Consider the following 16,825-nt stretch of genomic DNA (forward strand, 5'->3'; position numbering starts at 1 on the left):
TGTAACACTGATACACCCCACACTGTAACACTGATACACCCCACACCCTCACTGTAACACTGATACACCCCACACCCCTCACTTTAACACTGATACACCCCATCCCCTCATTCTAACACTGATACAACCCACACCATCACTGTAACACTGATACACCCCCACACCCTCACTGTAACACTGATACACCCCACACCCTCACTGTAACACTGATACACCCCACACCATCACTGTTACACTGATACACCCCACACCATCACTGTAACACTGATACACCCCACACCCCTCACTGTAACACTGATACACCCCACACCCTCACTGTAACACTGATACACCCCACACTGTAAGACTCTTGTATCAGTAACACATATTTTCTCTGTTGTTCTGCTCTGGGTTATTTCCCTGTTGAGTGTCGGCTGTTTCCTGGCAACTGGAACCTATTTTTCTACATTTCCGGTGGTTGGGTGTTGTGATCGAGGCTGCAGCCTCTCACCAGTTTCCTGGTTTATCTCAGCGGTGGAGTGTCGTCCTCAGTTGTTGTGTTACGGAGACCTGGCCACCCATGACCCTGTCCCTGAACCTGACCCTTGGCATCATCCTGACCCTGACCCTTCCTGCACCCTGACCCTGACTCCTCCCAAACCCCCTCCTGTCCCACATCCTGACCCTTCCTCACTCCTGACCCTGTGACCCTGACCATGTGACCCTGACCCACCCTGCCCCTGACTGCACGCACCCGTAGTTTGCTGCTTCGCTCCGGCCTGGACTGGAGCTGATCCCGTCCCGGAGCCCCGCCATTCCCTCACCGTCCCTTCCCCGATTCGGGAGGAGCAGGGGTTCCCCTGTCGGCCATGGGGGATCAGCTGGAGCCCAGCGTTCCCTCGCCGCAACTGGAACCCGACGCGACCTTTACCCCGGGGTCAGTAGAGCACCTGACCCCGGACCCAGGAGTGGAACAGTGCGTGACCTCTGCCCCGGGCTCGGGCGTGACCCCTGTAACCCCTGCTGACCTCTCCAGACTATATCCCCCTCTCTCGCGGGGGGAGTTCTCCCCCTCTGTCCTCCCCCCGTCCTCGGGCCAGAGCCACCGGGATGAATTCTTTGCTCTGCGGGTGAGTGTGGGCTGCGCGGTGGCTGGGAGATGGGTCTGGGATACTGCTGGGGATCTGGGCATCACCTCCTGGGGTCAGCGAGGGAAGGACAGGCCTGGTCTCTCCCCCTGATGGTTGTGGTCAGAGAGAGGTCAGAGGGTTCATCTATCCGTCTGTCTCACAGTGAAGGGTCACAGTCTCCGTCTCACCTCTCTCCCTAGTGGATGGAAATCATCTCTCTCTCCATCTCTCTCTCCCTCCCTCTCTCCAACGGCCTCTATTTCTCCCTCTCTCCCCAGTGGAGGGTCACAGTTTATTCTCTCCCAGCAGAGGGTTGCAGTCTCTGTCTCTCCCCAGTGGGGGGTCACAGTCCCTGTCTCTCCCCAATGGGGGTCACAGTCTCTCTCTCTCTCCCCAGTGGGGGTCACTGTCTCTCTCTCTCCCCAGTGGACATAAACCATCTCTCTCTCACTGTGTCTCCACAGCCAGGAGTGTTGCAAACAGCGATCAGCGAGACGGGGAGAACACTGGGGGATGAAGACGGCAAAGTGCAGGGAGCCTGGCTCCTCACAGAGTGAGAGGCCACGGATCAGTGGAGCGGCGGGGGGAGATGATAGGGAGGTGCGGATAGAGGGACAGAAAGGGGAAGAGGGGAGAGAGAGGGGAACGGGGGAGAGATAGGGGAACATGGGAGAGAGAGGTGAACATGGGAGAGAGAGGGGAACTGGGGAGGGAGAGAGAGGGGAACTGGTGAGAGAGAGAGGGGAACAGGAGAGAGAGGGGAATGGGGAGAGAGGGGAACTCTGGAGGGAAAGGGGAACATGGGAGAGAGAGGGGAACTGGGGAGAGAGGGGGAACTGCGGAGAGTGAAGAATGGGGAGAGAGAGGGGAACTGGGGAGAGAGAAGGGAACTGGAGAGAGAGAGGCAATTCTACAGCTTGACTGACCCCGGACCGACAGGCGCGGATGTTGGTCAGGGGTGAGGCTGTGGGTGAGGGAGGGGGGTGTGGGTGAGGGAGGGTGGGGGTGTGGGTGTGGGTAAGGGAGGGTGGGGTGTGGGTGATGGAGGGGGCTTGTGGGTAAGGGAAGGTGTGGGTGTGGGAGGGTGAGGCTGGAGGTTACGGGAGGGTGTGGATGAGGGAGGGTGGGGGTGTGGGTGAGGGAGGGTGAGGGTGTGGGTGAGGGAGGGTGGTGGTGTGGGTGAGGGAGGGGGGCTGTGGGTGAGGGAGGGTGAGTCTGTGTCGAGAGGGTGGGGGGGGGGTGGGGAGAGGGTGGGGACGGACGTTCCCTTTGAAAAGCCCCGTTGCCAGGGAGCAGGAGTGAGTGAGTGAGAGCATCTCCCCGTCTCCTGCCCCACTCAGGGTGGACCACTGGAACCGGGAGAGTGAGAGACTGGTGCTGCTGACCCCACGAGTCCTGCTGGTGTCTCATTACGACTTTGTGGGCCTGTCCTGTCACCTGCTGCTGCGAATCCCCCTGCACTACATCGACAGCATCACTGTCGGCCCCTTCCACTTCTCCTCAACCTCCCTCAGCAGGTGAGTCAACACTGGGCGGCCATGGTGGAGCAACGCTAGATTTGCTGCCTGTGTGTGTGTGTGTCTCTCTCTCTCCCCTCTCTCTCTCCCCCTCTCTCACTCTCTCCCCCTCTCTCTCTCTCTCCCCCTCTCTCTCTCTCTCCGTCTCTCTCTCTCCCCCTCTCTCTCTCTCTCCCCTCTCTCTCCCCTCCCTCTCTCACCCAATCTCTCTCTCTCTCACTCTCTCTCACCCTCTCTCTCCCTCCCGTTCTCCCTCTCTCTCTCTCCCCCCCCCTCTCTCTCACCCTCTCTCTCTGTCTCCCTCTCTCTCTCCCCCCTCTCTCTCTCTCCTCACCTCTCTCTCTCCCACCCCCTACATATGGGTGCTGTCTGTATGGAGTTTGTACGTTCTCCTCGTCACCTGCGTGAGTTTTCTCCGGGATCTCTGGTTTCCTCCCACGCTCCAAAGACGTAGAGGTTTATAAGCTAATTGTCTTGGTATATGTGTAAAAATTGTCCCTTGTGTGTGTAGGATAGTGGTTATGTGAGGGAAGTGCTGGTTGGCGCGGGCTCGATGGGCCGAAGGGCCTCTTTCTGCACTGTATCTCTAAACAAAACGAAACACTGGGCTCCCCACACCGTCCCCTCCCCCACCCTGGGGGAACCTCACCCCCCCTCCCCCACCCTGGGGGAACCTCACCCCCCTCCCCCACCCTGGGGGAACCCTCACCCAGTGCTAACATCACCATCCATTCCCCACCCCCCCCCACTTCTGGACTCCCCTCACCCAGTCCCCCCACCCCCTAATATCCCACCCCCCACTTCTCACGCAGTCCCTGCACATCCACCCATGCACCAAACCCCTCCCCTCCACTCTCCACTCCGAGACAACTCTTACCCAGTCCCTACAGCCCCCCATATCCCGCCACCACCGCCACCCCCAACGCTCCACTCCTAGATCCCTCTCACCCAGTCCTACCCACCCCTCAATTCCCCACCTCCCACCCACTCTCCATTCCCTCTCACCCAGTCTATACACCTCCCCCCCATATCTCACCCCCCACTCCTAGACCATCCTCACCCAGCACCAAACCACCCCATATCCCTCACCCAGCCCCACTACACCCATCCTCAGCCAGCCCAGACACATCCCATATCCCACTCTCTCCCACTCCAAGCCACCCCCACTCACCCCTGCCAACTTTTACACCCCCAACTCACCCACCCCCACTCCTGCAAACCCCCATACCAGTTCACCCGGCCTCCCTTTACCCCCCTACACCTCTTCCCCACCCCCTGCACCCTCCATACCCCACACACCCTCCTTCCCACCCCCTCTCCTCAACATCCCTCAGCCCCTCCAACACCTACACCCCCATATCACACCCCCACTGCGAGACACCCCGACACACCCTCCCTCCCATCCCCCCACCCCCACCCACACGCCCTCACCCACACCCCTCACCCACAACCCCTCACCCACCTCCCCTCACCCACACACTCCCTCACCCACCCACCCCCTCACCCACAACCCCCACACACCCACCACCCTCACCCACAACCCACACCCCCTCACCCACACTCCCCTCACCGACACCCCCTCATCCACACCCCCTCACCCACATCCCCTCACCCACACACCCTCACCCCCCACCCACACTCCCCTCACCGACACCCCCTCACCCACCCCTCACCCACACACCCCCACACCCCCTCACCCCCCACCCACACGTCCCTTACTCACCCACACCCCCTCACCCACACCCCCCTCACCCACACCCCCTCACCCATACGCCCCCTCACCCAAACCCCCCACCCACACAGACTCACCAACAACCCCCTCATCCAGACCCTAAACTCACCCCCTCACCCACACCCCCCTCACCCACCTACTCTTCACCCACACATCCCCTCACCCACACAGACTTCACCCACCCCCCTCACCCACCCCCTCAACCACACACCATCACCCACCTACACCTCACCCACCTACACCTCACCCACCTACCCCTCACTCACACACACCCTCGCCCACCCCCCCTCACTCACCCATCACTCAGTCCCTGCCACAGATCAGGTTAGGGTGGGGAAGAAAGGTCTCAACCCGAAACGTCACCCATTCCTTCTCTCCCGAGATGCTGCCTGACCTGCTGAGTTACTCCAGCATTTTGTGAATAAATCGATTTGTACCAGCATCTGCAGTTATTCTCTTATAGGTTAGGGTGGGGAGTGTATGGGGACCCTTGGAGTGGGGAGGGGGTTTGGAGTATGGGGTGATCTGTGCGAGTTTGTGAGTGGGTGGGGGCTCAGTGTGGGGAGGGGGGGCGTGGAGTATGGGGGGATAGGAGTAGGAGGGGTTGAGTGGGCAGAGGCTCAGTGTGGGGAGAGGGTGGCTGAGGGGATGAATGTGGGTGTCTGAGACTTGGGGTGTGAGGGAGGGTGGGATATGGGGGTGTTTCGGACTGGGGCTGGGTTATGTTGGGTGTAGACGTGGGAGCGTATGAGTGGGGGTGTCTCGGTGTGGGGAGTGGATGAGTGGTCAGTGGGTTATGGGGGTGTCTTGGAATGTGGAAGGGGTGCGGGTTTCTAATTGTTTGTGTGTGTGTGTGGTGTGTGTGCGCGTGCGTGCAGTGTGTGTGTGTGTGAGTGTGTGTGTGTGTGGTGTGTGCATGCACGTGTGTGTGTGCGTGTGGTGTGCGAGTGTGTGTGAGTGTGTGTGGTGTGTGTGTGCGTGCGTGCAGGTGTGAGTGTGCGTGTGTGCACGTGTAGGTGTGTGTATGCGTGTGCACGTGTGAGTGTGTGCGTGCGTGCACGTGTGAGTGTGTGTGAGTGCGTGTGCGTGTGTGTGCTTGCGTGCACGTGTGTGTGTGCGTGCGTGCACGTGTGTGTGTGTCGTGTGTGCGTGCGGGCACGTGTGTGGGCGTGTGTGTGGTGTGTGCGAGTGTGTGTGAGTGTGTGTGTGGTGTGTGTGTGCGTGCGTGCACGTATGGTGTCTGTGTGTGCGTGCGTGCAGGTGTGTGTGTGTGTGTGTGTGTGGTGTGTGTGCGTGCGTGCACGTGTGTGTGCGTGTGTGCACGTGTAAGTGTGTGTATGTGTGTGAGTGTGTGGGCACGTGTGTGTGTGTGCGCACACGCGTGAGTGTGTGCGTGCGTGCACGTGTGAGTGTGTGTGTGAGTGTGTGTGTGCTTGCGTGCACGTGTGTGTGCGTGCGTGCACGTGTGTGTGTGTGTGTGTGTGTGTGTGTGCGTGTGTGTGTGTGTGTGAGTGTGAGCGGGTGTGAACTCACCGCCCTGTCCTTTGAGCCCAGGCGCTGTGGGCTGGGGCTGCGGCTGGGATGGGACAAACTGGGGGAGCCGTCGTTCCGTTCCCGCTGGAACCCCTTGGCTCAGGATCTGCCATCCGTCATCCTGATAGAACACCCCGGGGTAGAGAGCGGGCACATGTCACCCCCCTGCACGGTGAGTGGGGAGACTGGGAGGGGGGGGGGCGAGACGCTGGGGGGGGGGGGGGTGGTACGGGAGACTGTGGTGGGAGGCACTGGTGGGGAAACTGTGGGGTGATGGGAGACCGTGGGGGGGGGAGAGACTGTGGGGGTGAGGGGAGACTGGGGAGGAGACTGTGGGGGTGACACTGGGGGGGGGGGAGACTGTGGGTGAGGGGAGACTGGGGAGGAGATTGTGGGGGTGACATTGGGGGGGGGGAGGAGACTGTGGGGGGAGACTAGGGAGGAGACTGTGGGGGGGGGGGGGAGACTGTGGGGGGGACATGTACCTGTGATTCTCTCTACCTGTGCCTGTGTGTGTGTGTATGTCTGTGTGAGTGTCTGTGGTCTCGCATCTCCCAGCAAGTGGGTGTGTGTGTGTGTGTGTACATGCCCCACTCCACTGTCCATGTGTATGTACATGTGTGTGCATGCATTTGTGTGTAGGTGTGGTGTACTTTGGTGTGTGCATGTACATCCCCCTCTCCAGTCTCTCTTCGTGTGTGTGTGTGTGTGTGTGTGTGTGTGTCCATGCTGCTGTCTCACTCGACCTCTCCCTGTATCTCTCCCCATGGTGCTGTCTCATTCCCCATCTCCCTGTATCTCTCCCCGTGCTCCTGTCTCACTCCCCCTCGCCCCTGTATCTCCCTGTGCTGCTGTCTCACTCCCCTCTCCCCTGTATCTCTCCCCGTGCTGCTGTCTCACTCCCCCTCTCCCCTGTATCTTTCCCCCTCTCCCCTGTCTCACTCCCCTCTCCCCTGTATCTCTCCCCGTGCTGCTGTCTCACTCCCCCTCTCCCCTGTATCTCTCCCCGTGCTGCTGTCTCATTCCCCCTCTCCCCGTTTCTCTCCCCATGCTGCTGTCTCTCTCCCCCTCTCCCCTGTATCTCTCCCCGTTCTCCTGTCTCACTCCCCCTCTCTCCTGTATCTCTCCCCGTGCTGCTGTCTCACTCCATCTCTCCCCTGTATCTCTCCCCGTGCTGCTGTCTCACTCCCCCTCTCCCCTGTATCTCTCCCCATGCTGCTGTCTCACTCCCCCTCTCCCCTGTATCTCTCCCCATGCTGCTGTCTCACTCCCCCTCTCCCCTGTATCTTTCCCCCTCTCCCCTGTCTCACTCCCCCTCTCCCCTGTATCTCTCCCCGTGCTGCTGTCTCACTCCCTCTCTCCCCTGTATCTCTCCCCGTGCTGCTGTCTCACTCCCCCTCTCCCCTGTATCTTTCCCCCTCTCCCCTGTCTCACTCACCCTCTCCCCTGTATCTCTCCCCGTGCTGCTGTCTCACTCCCTCTCTCCCCTGTATCTCTCCCCGCGCTGCTGTCTCACTCCCCCTCTCTCCTGCCCACAGTTGGGGTCTTTCCGCACGGAGCTGACCCGGGGGGTGGGGATGGCCCACCGGGAGCAGCCCCTCGCCGGCCGAGCCAACGGGCCGCTGCTGCTGGAGAAACCCATCCAGATGGGGACGGTCTTGGGCCTGGTGTCTGCCCTCAGCAACTGGGCGCAGCTGGGCTACGCCAAACCTCGCCGCCTGCTCGCCTTCTAGTGGAGCCGTGAGCTGGCAGCGTGGGAGCCAGCAGCCCGCAGCCAACACCCACAAACACTGATCCAAGCCTCACCATTCCAGCGGCCACAATGGCAGAGGGGTGGCGGCAGAGACACGGAGGGGGGGGGGGGGGGAGGGAGGAAGGAAGAGCGTGTGTCGGGATCAGCAGACCACTGATAGAAACAAAATAAATACATCAAAGCCTGAAAGTTCCAGCATCAGTGATGGGAGGGGGAAGGAGGGGAGAGGGGGAAGAAGAGGGGGGAGGGGCAGGGAGGAAGGTTTTTTACGAGGATGTTACCAGGACTAGAGGGTGTGAGCGTTGAGTAGGCTGGGACTCTATTCCTTGGAGTGCTGGAGGATGTGGTGTGATCTTATTAAGGTGTACAAAATAATGAGAGGAATAGATCGGGTCGAGTCTCTTGCCCAGAGTAGGTGAATCGAGGACTAGAGGACATAGGTTTAAGATGAAGGGGAAAATATTTAATAGGAATCTGAGGGGTAACTTTTCACACAGAGGGTGGTGGGTGTATGGAACGATTTCCCAGAGGAAGTAGTTGAGGCTGGGACTATCCCAACATTTAACAATCAGTTAGCCAGGTACATCGATAGGACAGGTTTGGAGGAATACGGGCCAAACACGGGCAGGTGGGCCTAGTGGAGCTGGGACATGTCGGCCAGTGTGGGCAAGTTAGGCCGAGGGGCCTGCTTCCACTGTGACTGGTAGCCACAAAATAAATTCATCAAAGCATCATTGAAGGGAGACGGAAGGAGGTGGGAGGGGAAAGAGAGAGGGGAATGTAGGATACGGGGAGGGTGGCGTTGGGAGTGGGAGAGAGGGAGAACCCGAGAGGCAGGGTTAGCCGGGGAGAGAGGTGGCTGTGGGAGGGGGAGAGAGGGGTAGTGTGGGAGAGGAGGAGAGGGCGGGCTGGATAGAAGGAGACAGGGAAAGCGGCAGTGGTGAAGGATTGGAGTGAGATGGCAGTGTGTGAGAGGGAAAAAAAGGGGAGGACAGGAGAATGGGGTCAGAGGGGAAGGAGGGAGTCTGAGGGGAAGGAGGGAGTCTGAGGAGAGGGAGGGAGTCTGAGGGGAGGGAGGAAGTCTGAGGGGAGGGGGGTGTCTGAGGGGAGGGAGGGAGTCTGAGGGGAGGGAGGGTGTTTGAGGGGAGGGAGGGAGTCTGAGGGAAGGGAGGGAGTCTGAGGGGAGGGAGGGTGTCTGAGGGGAGGGAGGGAGTCTGAGGTGAGGGAGGGAGTCTGAGGGGAGGGAGGGAGTCTGAGGGGAGGGAGGGAGTCTGAGGGGATGGAGAGTGTCTGAGGGGAGGGAGGGAGTCTGAGGGGAGGGAGGGTGTCTGCGGGGAGGGATGGAGTCTGAAGGGAGGGAGGGAGTCTGAGGGGAGTGGGGCAGTCTGAGGGGAGGGAGGGAGTCTGAGGGGAGGGAGGGAGTCTGAGGGAAGGAGGGAATCTGAGGGGAGGGAGGGAGTCTGAGGGGAGGGATGGTGTCTGAGGGTAGGGAGGGAGTCTGAGGGGAGGGAGGGAGTCTGAGGGGAGGGAGAGAGTCTGAGGGGAGGGAGGGAGTCTGAGGGAAGGGAGGGAGTCTGAGTGGAGGGAGGGTGTCTGAGGGGAGGGAGGGAGTCTGAGGGGGGGTGGAGTCTGAGGGGATGGGGGGCTCAGGGCGTCAGCACACCTGAAGGTTGCTGCACAATCAGTTCCTGCCTCACATTTATTGCTCAGCACAAATGACCAAAGTTGGTCACCTATTTACCTCTTGCCACCGTCGAGATTGGAGTGATATTTCCAAACGTGGTGACTGTAGAAATGCCAGCTTAGATTTAACGTATCCCTGCTACCTCTGAGAGCTCGTTCCGTACGCGCATCGCCCTCTGAATGTAAAGTCTTCCCATCAGGTTGCTTGTAAATCTTGTCCCTCTCACCTGAAACCGTGACCTCTGTTTTTTGATTCCCCGTCCTGGGTAAAAGACTCTGTGCATTCATCCGATCTGCCACTACACGCCTTTATAAGCACCACTCAGCTTACTGCTCTCCAAGGAATAAAGTCCTCATCTCTCCCCATATCTGGGCCCATATAAGGAAATACACAGACAAGGTCATAGGGTTATAAGTGATACGAGTTAAATTAGGCCATTCGGCCCATCCATTCTACTCCGTCATTCCATCGTGGCTGATCTATCTCTCCCTGTCAACCCCATTCTCCTGGCTTCTCCCCGGAACCTCTGACACCCGTACTAATCAAAAATCTGCCTGAATAATAACATCTCTGCCTTAATAATATCCACTGACGGCCTCCACAGCATTCTGTGGAAGAGTTTCACAGATTCATCACCGGTGAAGGAGAAAATAAATTTCTCCTTATCTCCTTCCAAAAGGAATGTTCTTAATTCTGAGGCTATGACCTCTAATGGTAGAACCGAGCACTAGTGGAAACATCCTCTCCACATCCATCCAAGCCTTTCACTATACTTTATGTTTCAAGAAGTCGTCGTCGTCCCCTCCCCCATTCTACCATACTCCAGAGAGCACAGGTCCAGTGCAGACATACGTTGGTCAAAGGTTAACCTACTCATTCCTGGGATCATTCTTGTAAACCTCCTCTGGAACCTCTCCAGAGCCAGCATTTCCTTCCTCATATATGGTGCCCAAAATTGCTCACAATATTCCCAAATGCTGCCTTCCAAATGCCTAATAGAGCCTCAGCATTTCATCCCTGTTTTTGTATTTCAGGCCTCTTGAAATAAATGCCAGCATTGAGCTTCTTTACCACCGATTTGACTTGCAGATTAACTTTTTGGGAATCTTGCACAAGCACTCCCAACTCTATTTTCATCTCTGATTTCTGGATTCTCTCCCCATGTAGCAAATAGTCCACGCCTTGTTCCTACGACCAAAATGCATGACGCCACACTTTGCTACAATGGGGGTTAACCACAAATGAACTGTTGGACAAATGTGAGGAAAAAGTGAGGAGTGGGCACAGGAGAGAGAACACAATAAAACACCTGGTATCATATCGCAGACCCTATCACTGGCCGGACATCTGCAATACAGGAGTCTCAGATGACATCCGTCTAGGGAGAAAAAAAGTAATGTCAGAAGTAAATCATCTTATCAAAGTTCGTTCCATATACCCAGCACCCTCTTTGTGTCAAGCCTTCCCTTCAGGTTCCTTCTAAATCTTGCCGCTCTCACCTTAAACCGGAGGTGTTATTTTTGATTCTTCATCCTGGGTAAACGACTCTGCAATCATCCTATCTATTCGTCTCATGATTTTACACACCTTCATATCATCACCCCTCAGCTTCCTTCACTCCAGGAAATAAAGTCCTCACCTCTTCCAACAGCTCGGACACATAAGAAAAGAGTAACACACTCCGGCTGTAACTACTGACGATGATACCACATGTGGAGAAAGGTGCAGAGACTGAACCCAGAGTCATAGTCGTATAGCAGAGAAACTGGCCCAGCAACTCTCTGTGTCAATGCTATCCAAATACTGAATCACATTTACGAGCACTTGGTCCACAGTGTATTATGCCTTGGCCCTCTCTCTTTCAAAGAAGGCGATCCTTATCTTTGAAGCGATGTAGAGTCAGAAGTCGAGATTCAGCCTTCCATCAAGTGGCTTTGAAACGACCAACAATTGACCAGATCCTCTCCTCTGTGCAGTTGGGAAGAACAACAAGTGAATCGTTGATATATGGGAATTTGCAAGGATAGACATGCAAAGCATTAAACAACGGGTATGTGGATGATTACGTTCGGATCAGAAGAGCAGAATGAGAATCCACCTCGGAGTGACTAAATGTGATGTTCTTTACACTCGCAGATATACCTGAATCTCGAGTACCGTCCACCCCAGAAAACGGTGGTGCGCATTCATTCATTATAAACAGGGTTGGATGAAGTTCCTTGTGGACAAGAGGGAACTGAAGACTAATGTGACCAGGAATGGGAATGAACTTAACACCAGGTTCAGTTTGGTAATTGTGTGAATAAAGGTGTGAACAGGCGTGAGCTTGTCACTGTGCGTTGAAGCTGTGTGTACCTTTGTCCACAGTGGGGGGGGGGGAGGGGTATCCAGGACCCATGAATGTGCTCCACCGTCTGCTACTGCTTCCTGGGCTCTATGCCCCTGGACCACAGTCATTGATGATAGGTCACACCATTGTTTTTTTTTGGTTTAAAGATATAGCGCGGAAACAGGCCCTTCGGCCCCACCTAGTCTGCACCGACCAGCGATCCCCGCACGTTAACGCTATCCTACACACAAATCAGCTACAATGTTTACGATTATACCAAGCCGACAAACCTGTACGTCTTTGGAATGTGGGAGGAAACCGAAGATCTCGGAGAAAACCCACGCGGTCACGGGGAGAACGTATAAACTCCACACAGACAGCACCCGTGGTCAGGATGGAACACGGGTCTCTGGCGCTTCAAGCACTGTGAGGCAGCAATTCTACCGCTGCGACATAATGGCGCCCTCCATAATAAGTCTTAACATCGGCGCCCTGCAAGGATGATCTCTCGGTCCCCTACGATAATCCCTTTGCACTCTCTCTGATTTCGTCCGCAGGTTTGCTGTCGACACCACTGTGATGGGTCGGCTCTGGAAAAATGATGAGGCGGTGTTCAGGAAAGAGACAGTGAACTTTACTGACATTGTGTGTCACAACAATAACCTACCACCTAATGTCATCAAGACGAATGGAGTAGTTATTAAACTCCGGTAGCATGGCGGAGTGCATGCGTAAATCAGGATCAATGGTGCAGAAGTGGAAATAGTTGATCCATCCTTCCGGGTCATCAGCTTCTCCTCCCTCCCTCCCCTTCACCTTCCGCTCCTCCCTCCCTACCCATCACCCTCCCCTCCCCGTCACCCTCTTCTCCTGCCACCCTCCCCTTCACCCTCCTCTCTTCCCTCCCAATCCTTCACCCTCCCCTCCCCGGCACCCTCCTCTCCACCCTACATCCCTCCCTCCCTCTTCCCCTTCTTCCCCCCTCCCTCCCACATTCCCCTCTCCCTCCCTCCATCCCTCCCGCCCTCCCTCCCTCCCTCCATCCCACATTCCCCTGTCCATCTCTCCCTCCCTCCCTCCCTCTTCCACCCCTCCGTCTTCCTCCCCCTGGGTGATCCTCCTGCCTTCCTACCCTCCAATCCCCCCCACTCCCTCCCTTCATGTGAGCCTCCTCCTCCCTCTCTGCTCCCTATTCCATCCCAGTGAGTGTCTGAGATACAGAACGGTGCGGAGGGAGATTCACTCTGTATATGTGTGTGTGCGTACATGTGTGTGCGTGTGCATGCGTATGCGTGTAACACTGAGTTCATTCGTTTGAAGGAACAAGCAACATCCCCCCCACCCCCTTTCGCATCAAGGAATGACAACTGAATGTAACGATAAATACTTTTATTACTGTTAACAATGCAAGTTACCAGTATTATTATTAACACTATACAAAAAGAAAGCAAACAATTAATACATATTAGCAGCTAAACTGAAAGATGTTTGTATTCTCAGTTTCTCCATTGCCAAGCTTATCTGGTGTTTATAGATCGAAGTGATGGAGCCGGGTCTCCAAGTACTGAAACCAATTGCAATGGATTGCAACCGGATAATTTGTTTTACAGTTTCTTTAAGCACGGGTGTCTGTTTTGGAGTGGGGCGGTGGAAGATGGCAGGTTTCCTCTTTGTGTATTCAAGCGTGGTGGAGCTGTCATCTACTGGCCTTGGAACTGGAGCGCTCTCGATGCTGCTCTCCCCGATAGTTGTTGCGTCTGTGTCGGGCACAGTCCCTGCTAGTTGCTCCACGCTGTCACCTTGCTTACCAGGCTGCAGCATTGCCTCGGCAGAATGTTCTTTCGCTTCTCTCATCTGCCTCAGTTCTGCAACAGGATAATGGACACCAAATGACAGAGAGCCTTTCTCAGGCTAATCCTCTGCCATTACCTTTGATGATCCTGCCACCTCCTGAGGCAGTTTTACCTCGTCTCCACCAGCAGTGTTTCCTCCACTCTCCAAAGCGTGGATTACTGCTGCTGGAGTGGTGTGCTGAACGTTACTTGCACCCGGTTTGTCTTTCTCATTGTCAGCGTGTGCGGTTCCTTCACCTTCACATCGGTCACCTGGTCCGCAGGCCTGAGGATTTCTGAACCCATTCATTAGGTAAGCGAACCATGAGGAAAACATCATCCGCGCTCTTTAACGACACTCAGAAGAGACGGAGCTGTGTCTGAGTGAAGGATCTTCAGCGGTTGCTGCTATTTATTGGTTGGGGAACAATTCCACTGTGATGAAGTTCCACGTCGACAATGGTCACCGTGGTGAAAACCGCAAAACAAAAGCAGTGCAACACCTGCCATCCTTTCCGTGGTCAATGGTCACAATGAGCAGATGATGCAAAACCATACAGACTGAACTCAAAAGAAAAGATCGGTTTACTGAAGTTATAATGAACATCACAAAGTGTTTCAAAAGCAACCAAAGGAACAGCAAGTTTGAAATAAATGCTGAATATTTGGAACTGTTGCTTATTTCATGTGTTCTTTATTAATAAAAAGGGACATGTAAAATCATAAATGCAGGTCATTGGGACATGTCCAGCAGGTCACCCTGCGCTAATGGATGGAGGGAATCTGAGCCAATATTGCAGGTCGATGACGTACAGGAGAAATGGCCAGTTCTGGTGCATGCAGAGAATATGAGGGACCTGATGTTGTAGAGTTGAATACTGAATCCAGCCGACTGCATCATGCTGAGACAGAAGTTGAGCAGTTCTGTTGAAGCACGGGCTTCTATATTACAGCGCACGAGGGCACAGAAGAGGTCAGAGGAGACGGGGAATTAAAATGGTGAGCAACTGGAAACACAGGGTCGCCATTGAAAATAGGTGCTCCTCAAACTGATCATTATATCTGCGCATTGTTTTCTCCAGTGTAAGGGAGGCCATATTGTTGAAGCCAAGGTATGTGGTGCAACATTCATAGTGTAATGTCCGCAGTTGTTTGGGGCTGACTCGGGTTGTGTGCAGGATGGTTCAAGGCCTTGAAGGCTGGTGGAAGAAACTCCTCTTGCACCTGGAGTTCAGAATTCTCAGTTTCTTGTACCACCGTCTCAATAATAAGAGATAAGCGAGCGTGTTCAGGGTGATGTGGGTGTTTGATGGTGGTAATTTCCCTCTTAAGGGCTCTAAACCGTTCTAATACCTGACAAGAGGCGTAAATAATATTCCAGAAGACGTATAGGCTGGTTCGATACCTGTTTGGCGCTACTTTGCCAATTTTCAATCCTATTCCTCCCTTTCTCACTCCCTCTTTAACCCCTCTTCCTCCCTTCGTGTGACCCTCCTCTCTTCCCTCCCTCCTCCACTCCCCCTCTACTTCCATCCGTCCTACACTCCCTCTTTCACCACTCCTCCTCCCTTCGTGTGACCCTCCTATCCTCCCTCACTCCTCCACTCTCCCACTCCCTCCCTCCATGTGTCCCCCCCCTCTCCTCCCTCTCTGCTCCCTATCCCATCCCCGTGAGTGTGTGAGATACAGGACTGTGCGGAGGGAGTTTCCCTCTATGCGTGTGTGGGTGTGTGTGAATGTGTGTGTGTGAATGTGTGAGTGTGTGAGTGTGTGCGCTTGTGTGTGCATGTGTGCGTGCGTGCGCGTTGTGTGCGCGTGTGTGTGCGCGTGTGAATGTGTGTGCTTGTGTGCGTGCGCTTGTTTGTGCGTGCGCGCGTGTCTGTAACACCGGGTACATTTGTTTAAAGGAACATCAACCTCCCCACTTTCACATCAAGGAATTACAATTGTATGTAGAGGTAAATATTTTTATTACTGTCAACAATACAAGTTACAACTACTACTAGTAATACTATACAATTTAAAAAAAAACTAATACATATTAGCAGCTAAGCTGAAAGATGTTTGCACTCTCAGCTTCTCCGTTGCCCAGCTTCTCTTGTGGTTATATATCGAAGTAATAGAGAGCCGGGTCTCCAGGTGCTGAATCCAATTGCATGTCATTGCAACCGGATACTTTGCTTTACAGTTCATTCGAGCACGGATGTCTGCTGTGGCGTGGGGTGGTGGAAGATGGCAGGTTTCCTTTTCGGGTACTCAATGTGTGGTGGTGCTTTCATCTATTGGCCTTGAAAGTGGAGCGCTGTCGACGCTGCTCTCCCCGATAGTTGGTGCTTCTGTGTCGGTCACTGTCCCTGCCAGTTGCTCCACGCTGTCACGTTGCTTCCTGGCCTGCAGCATTGCCTCGGCAGAACGTTCATTGGCCTCTCTCATCTGTGACAGATCTCCGTGACGTGTTACTGAGGGTTGGTCAGATGGCCTTCACAGGAGTGTCCGAGAAGAACATTGTGTTCACAGATGGAGATTTAATCGAGTACAATCTGCAGCCTTGGAACTTCTACAGAGAGAGTATTCAGACCGGAGCGTGGTGTACACCTTCCCGCACCTCACCATCCAAGAGTTTGTAGGCGCACTTGTACAATTCCTCACTCCAGGTCCCACCGATATCCCGAACTCCTCACTGAAGCCCACAGCACGGTAGACGGGCGAGTTGAGATATGTCACCTTTTGGTTGCTGGCCTCTCCTCCCCAGTGTCAGCTCGGGGCTGGAGGAGTTTATGGGTCCATTTCCTCATCAGAAAGCCAGAGGTCCCCACACATCAACATTGCCCTGCACAAACTGGGGACAATTTACACATACACCAAGCCAATTAACCTGCATACATGTACGTCTATGGCGTTTGGGAGTAGACCGAAGATCTCGGAGAAAACCCATGCGGTCACAGGGAGAACGTACAAACTCCATACAGACAGCACCTGTAGTCGGGATGGAACCGCGGGTGCTGTAAGCGCTGTACTCTACCGCTGCGCCACCGTGGTCGCATTGTATGAAACTACAAAATGTGTGATTCCAAGACACTGGCGGGTTGGGCGGGGATCGCAGGCGAGGGAGGGTCACTGACGTGGGGACCGTCAGTGCAGGTGTGGGGTGCGTCACTGGCGGCGGGGAGGGGGGGATGATACACGCAAGGGAACCGACACTGCCGGGAGAACTGTGGCTGCTCATGGACAAGGAATGGTGAATGTCACCATGAACACATGAACAAGACCTGGGCATAATCGCGGAGTAAACTCTCAACTCTCGGAGATAAGCCTCCGAATCATCCGTCTGCTCAG

At 55.2% G+C, this 16,825-nt stretch overlaps 1 protein-coding gene across 1 annotated transcript; it reads left to right on the forward strand.

The window, feature by feature from the left end:
* Positions 1–772: 772 nt before the first annotated feature.
* Positions 773–7,669, forward strand: LOC144590706 (tumor protein p63-regulated gene 1-like protein). The gene is made up of 5 exons (XM_078395130.1): positions 773–1,109; positions 1,574–1,662; positions 2,450–2,626; positions 5,913–6,063; positions 7,430–7,669. Exons 1-5 carry the CDS (start codon positions 849–851, stop codon positions 7,622–7,624), a joined length of 873 nt encoding a protein of 290 aa, XP_078251256.1. The 5' UTR covers positions 773–848; the 3' UTR covers positions 7,625–7,669.
* Positions 7,670–16,825: the final 9,156 nt, after the last annotated feature.

Source organism: Rhinoraja longicauda, unplaced genomic scaffold (genome assembly GCF_053455715.1).
Source record: "Rhinoraja longicauda isolate Sanriku21f unplaced genomic scaffold, sRhiLon1.1 Scf000255, whole genome shotgun sequence".
NCBI lineage: Eukaryota > Metazoa > Chordata > Chondrichthyes > Rajiformes > Arhynchobatidae > Rhinoraja > Rhinoraja longicauda.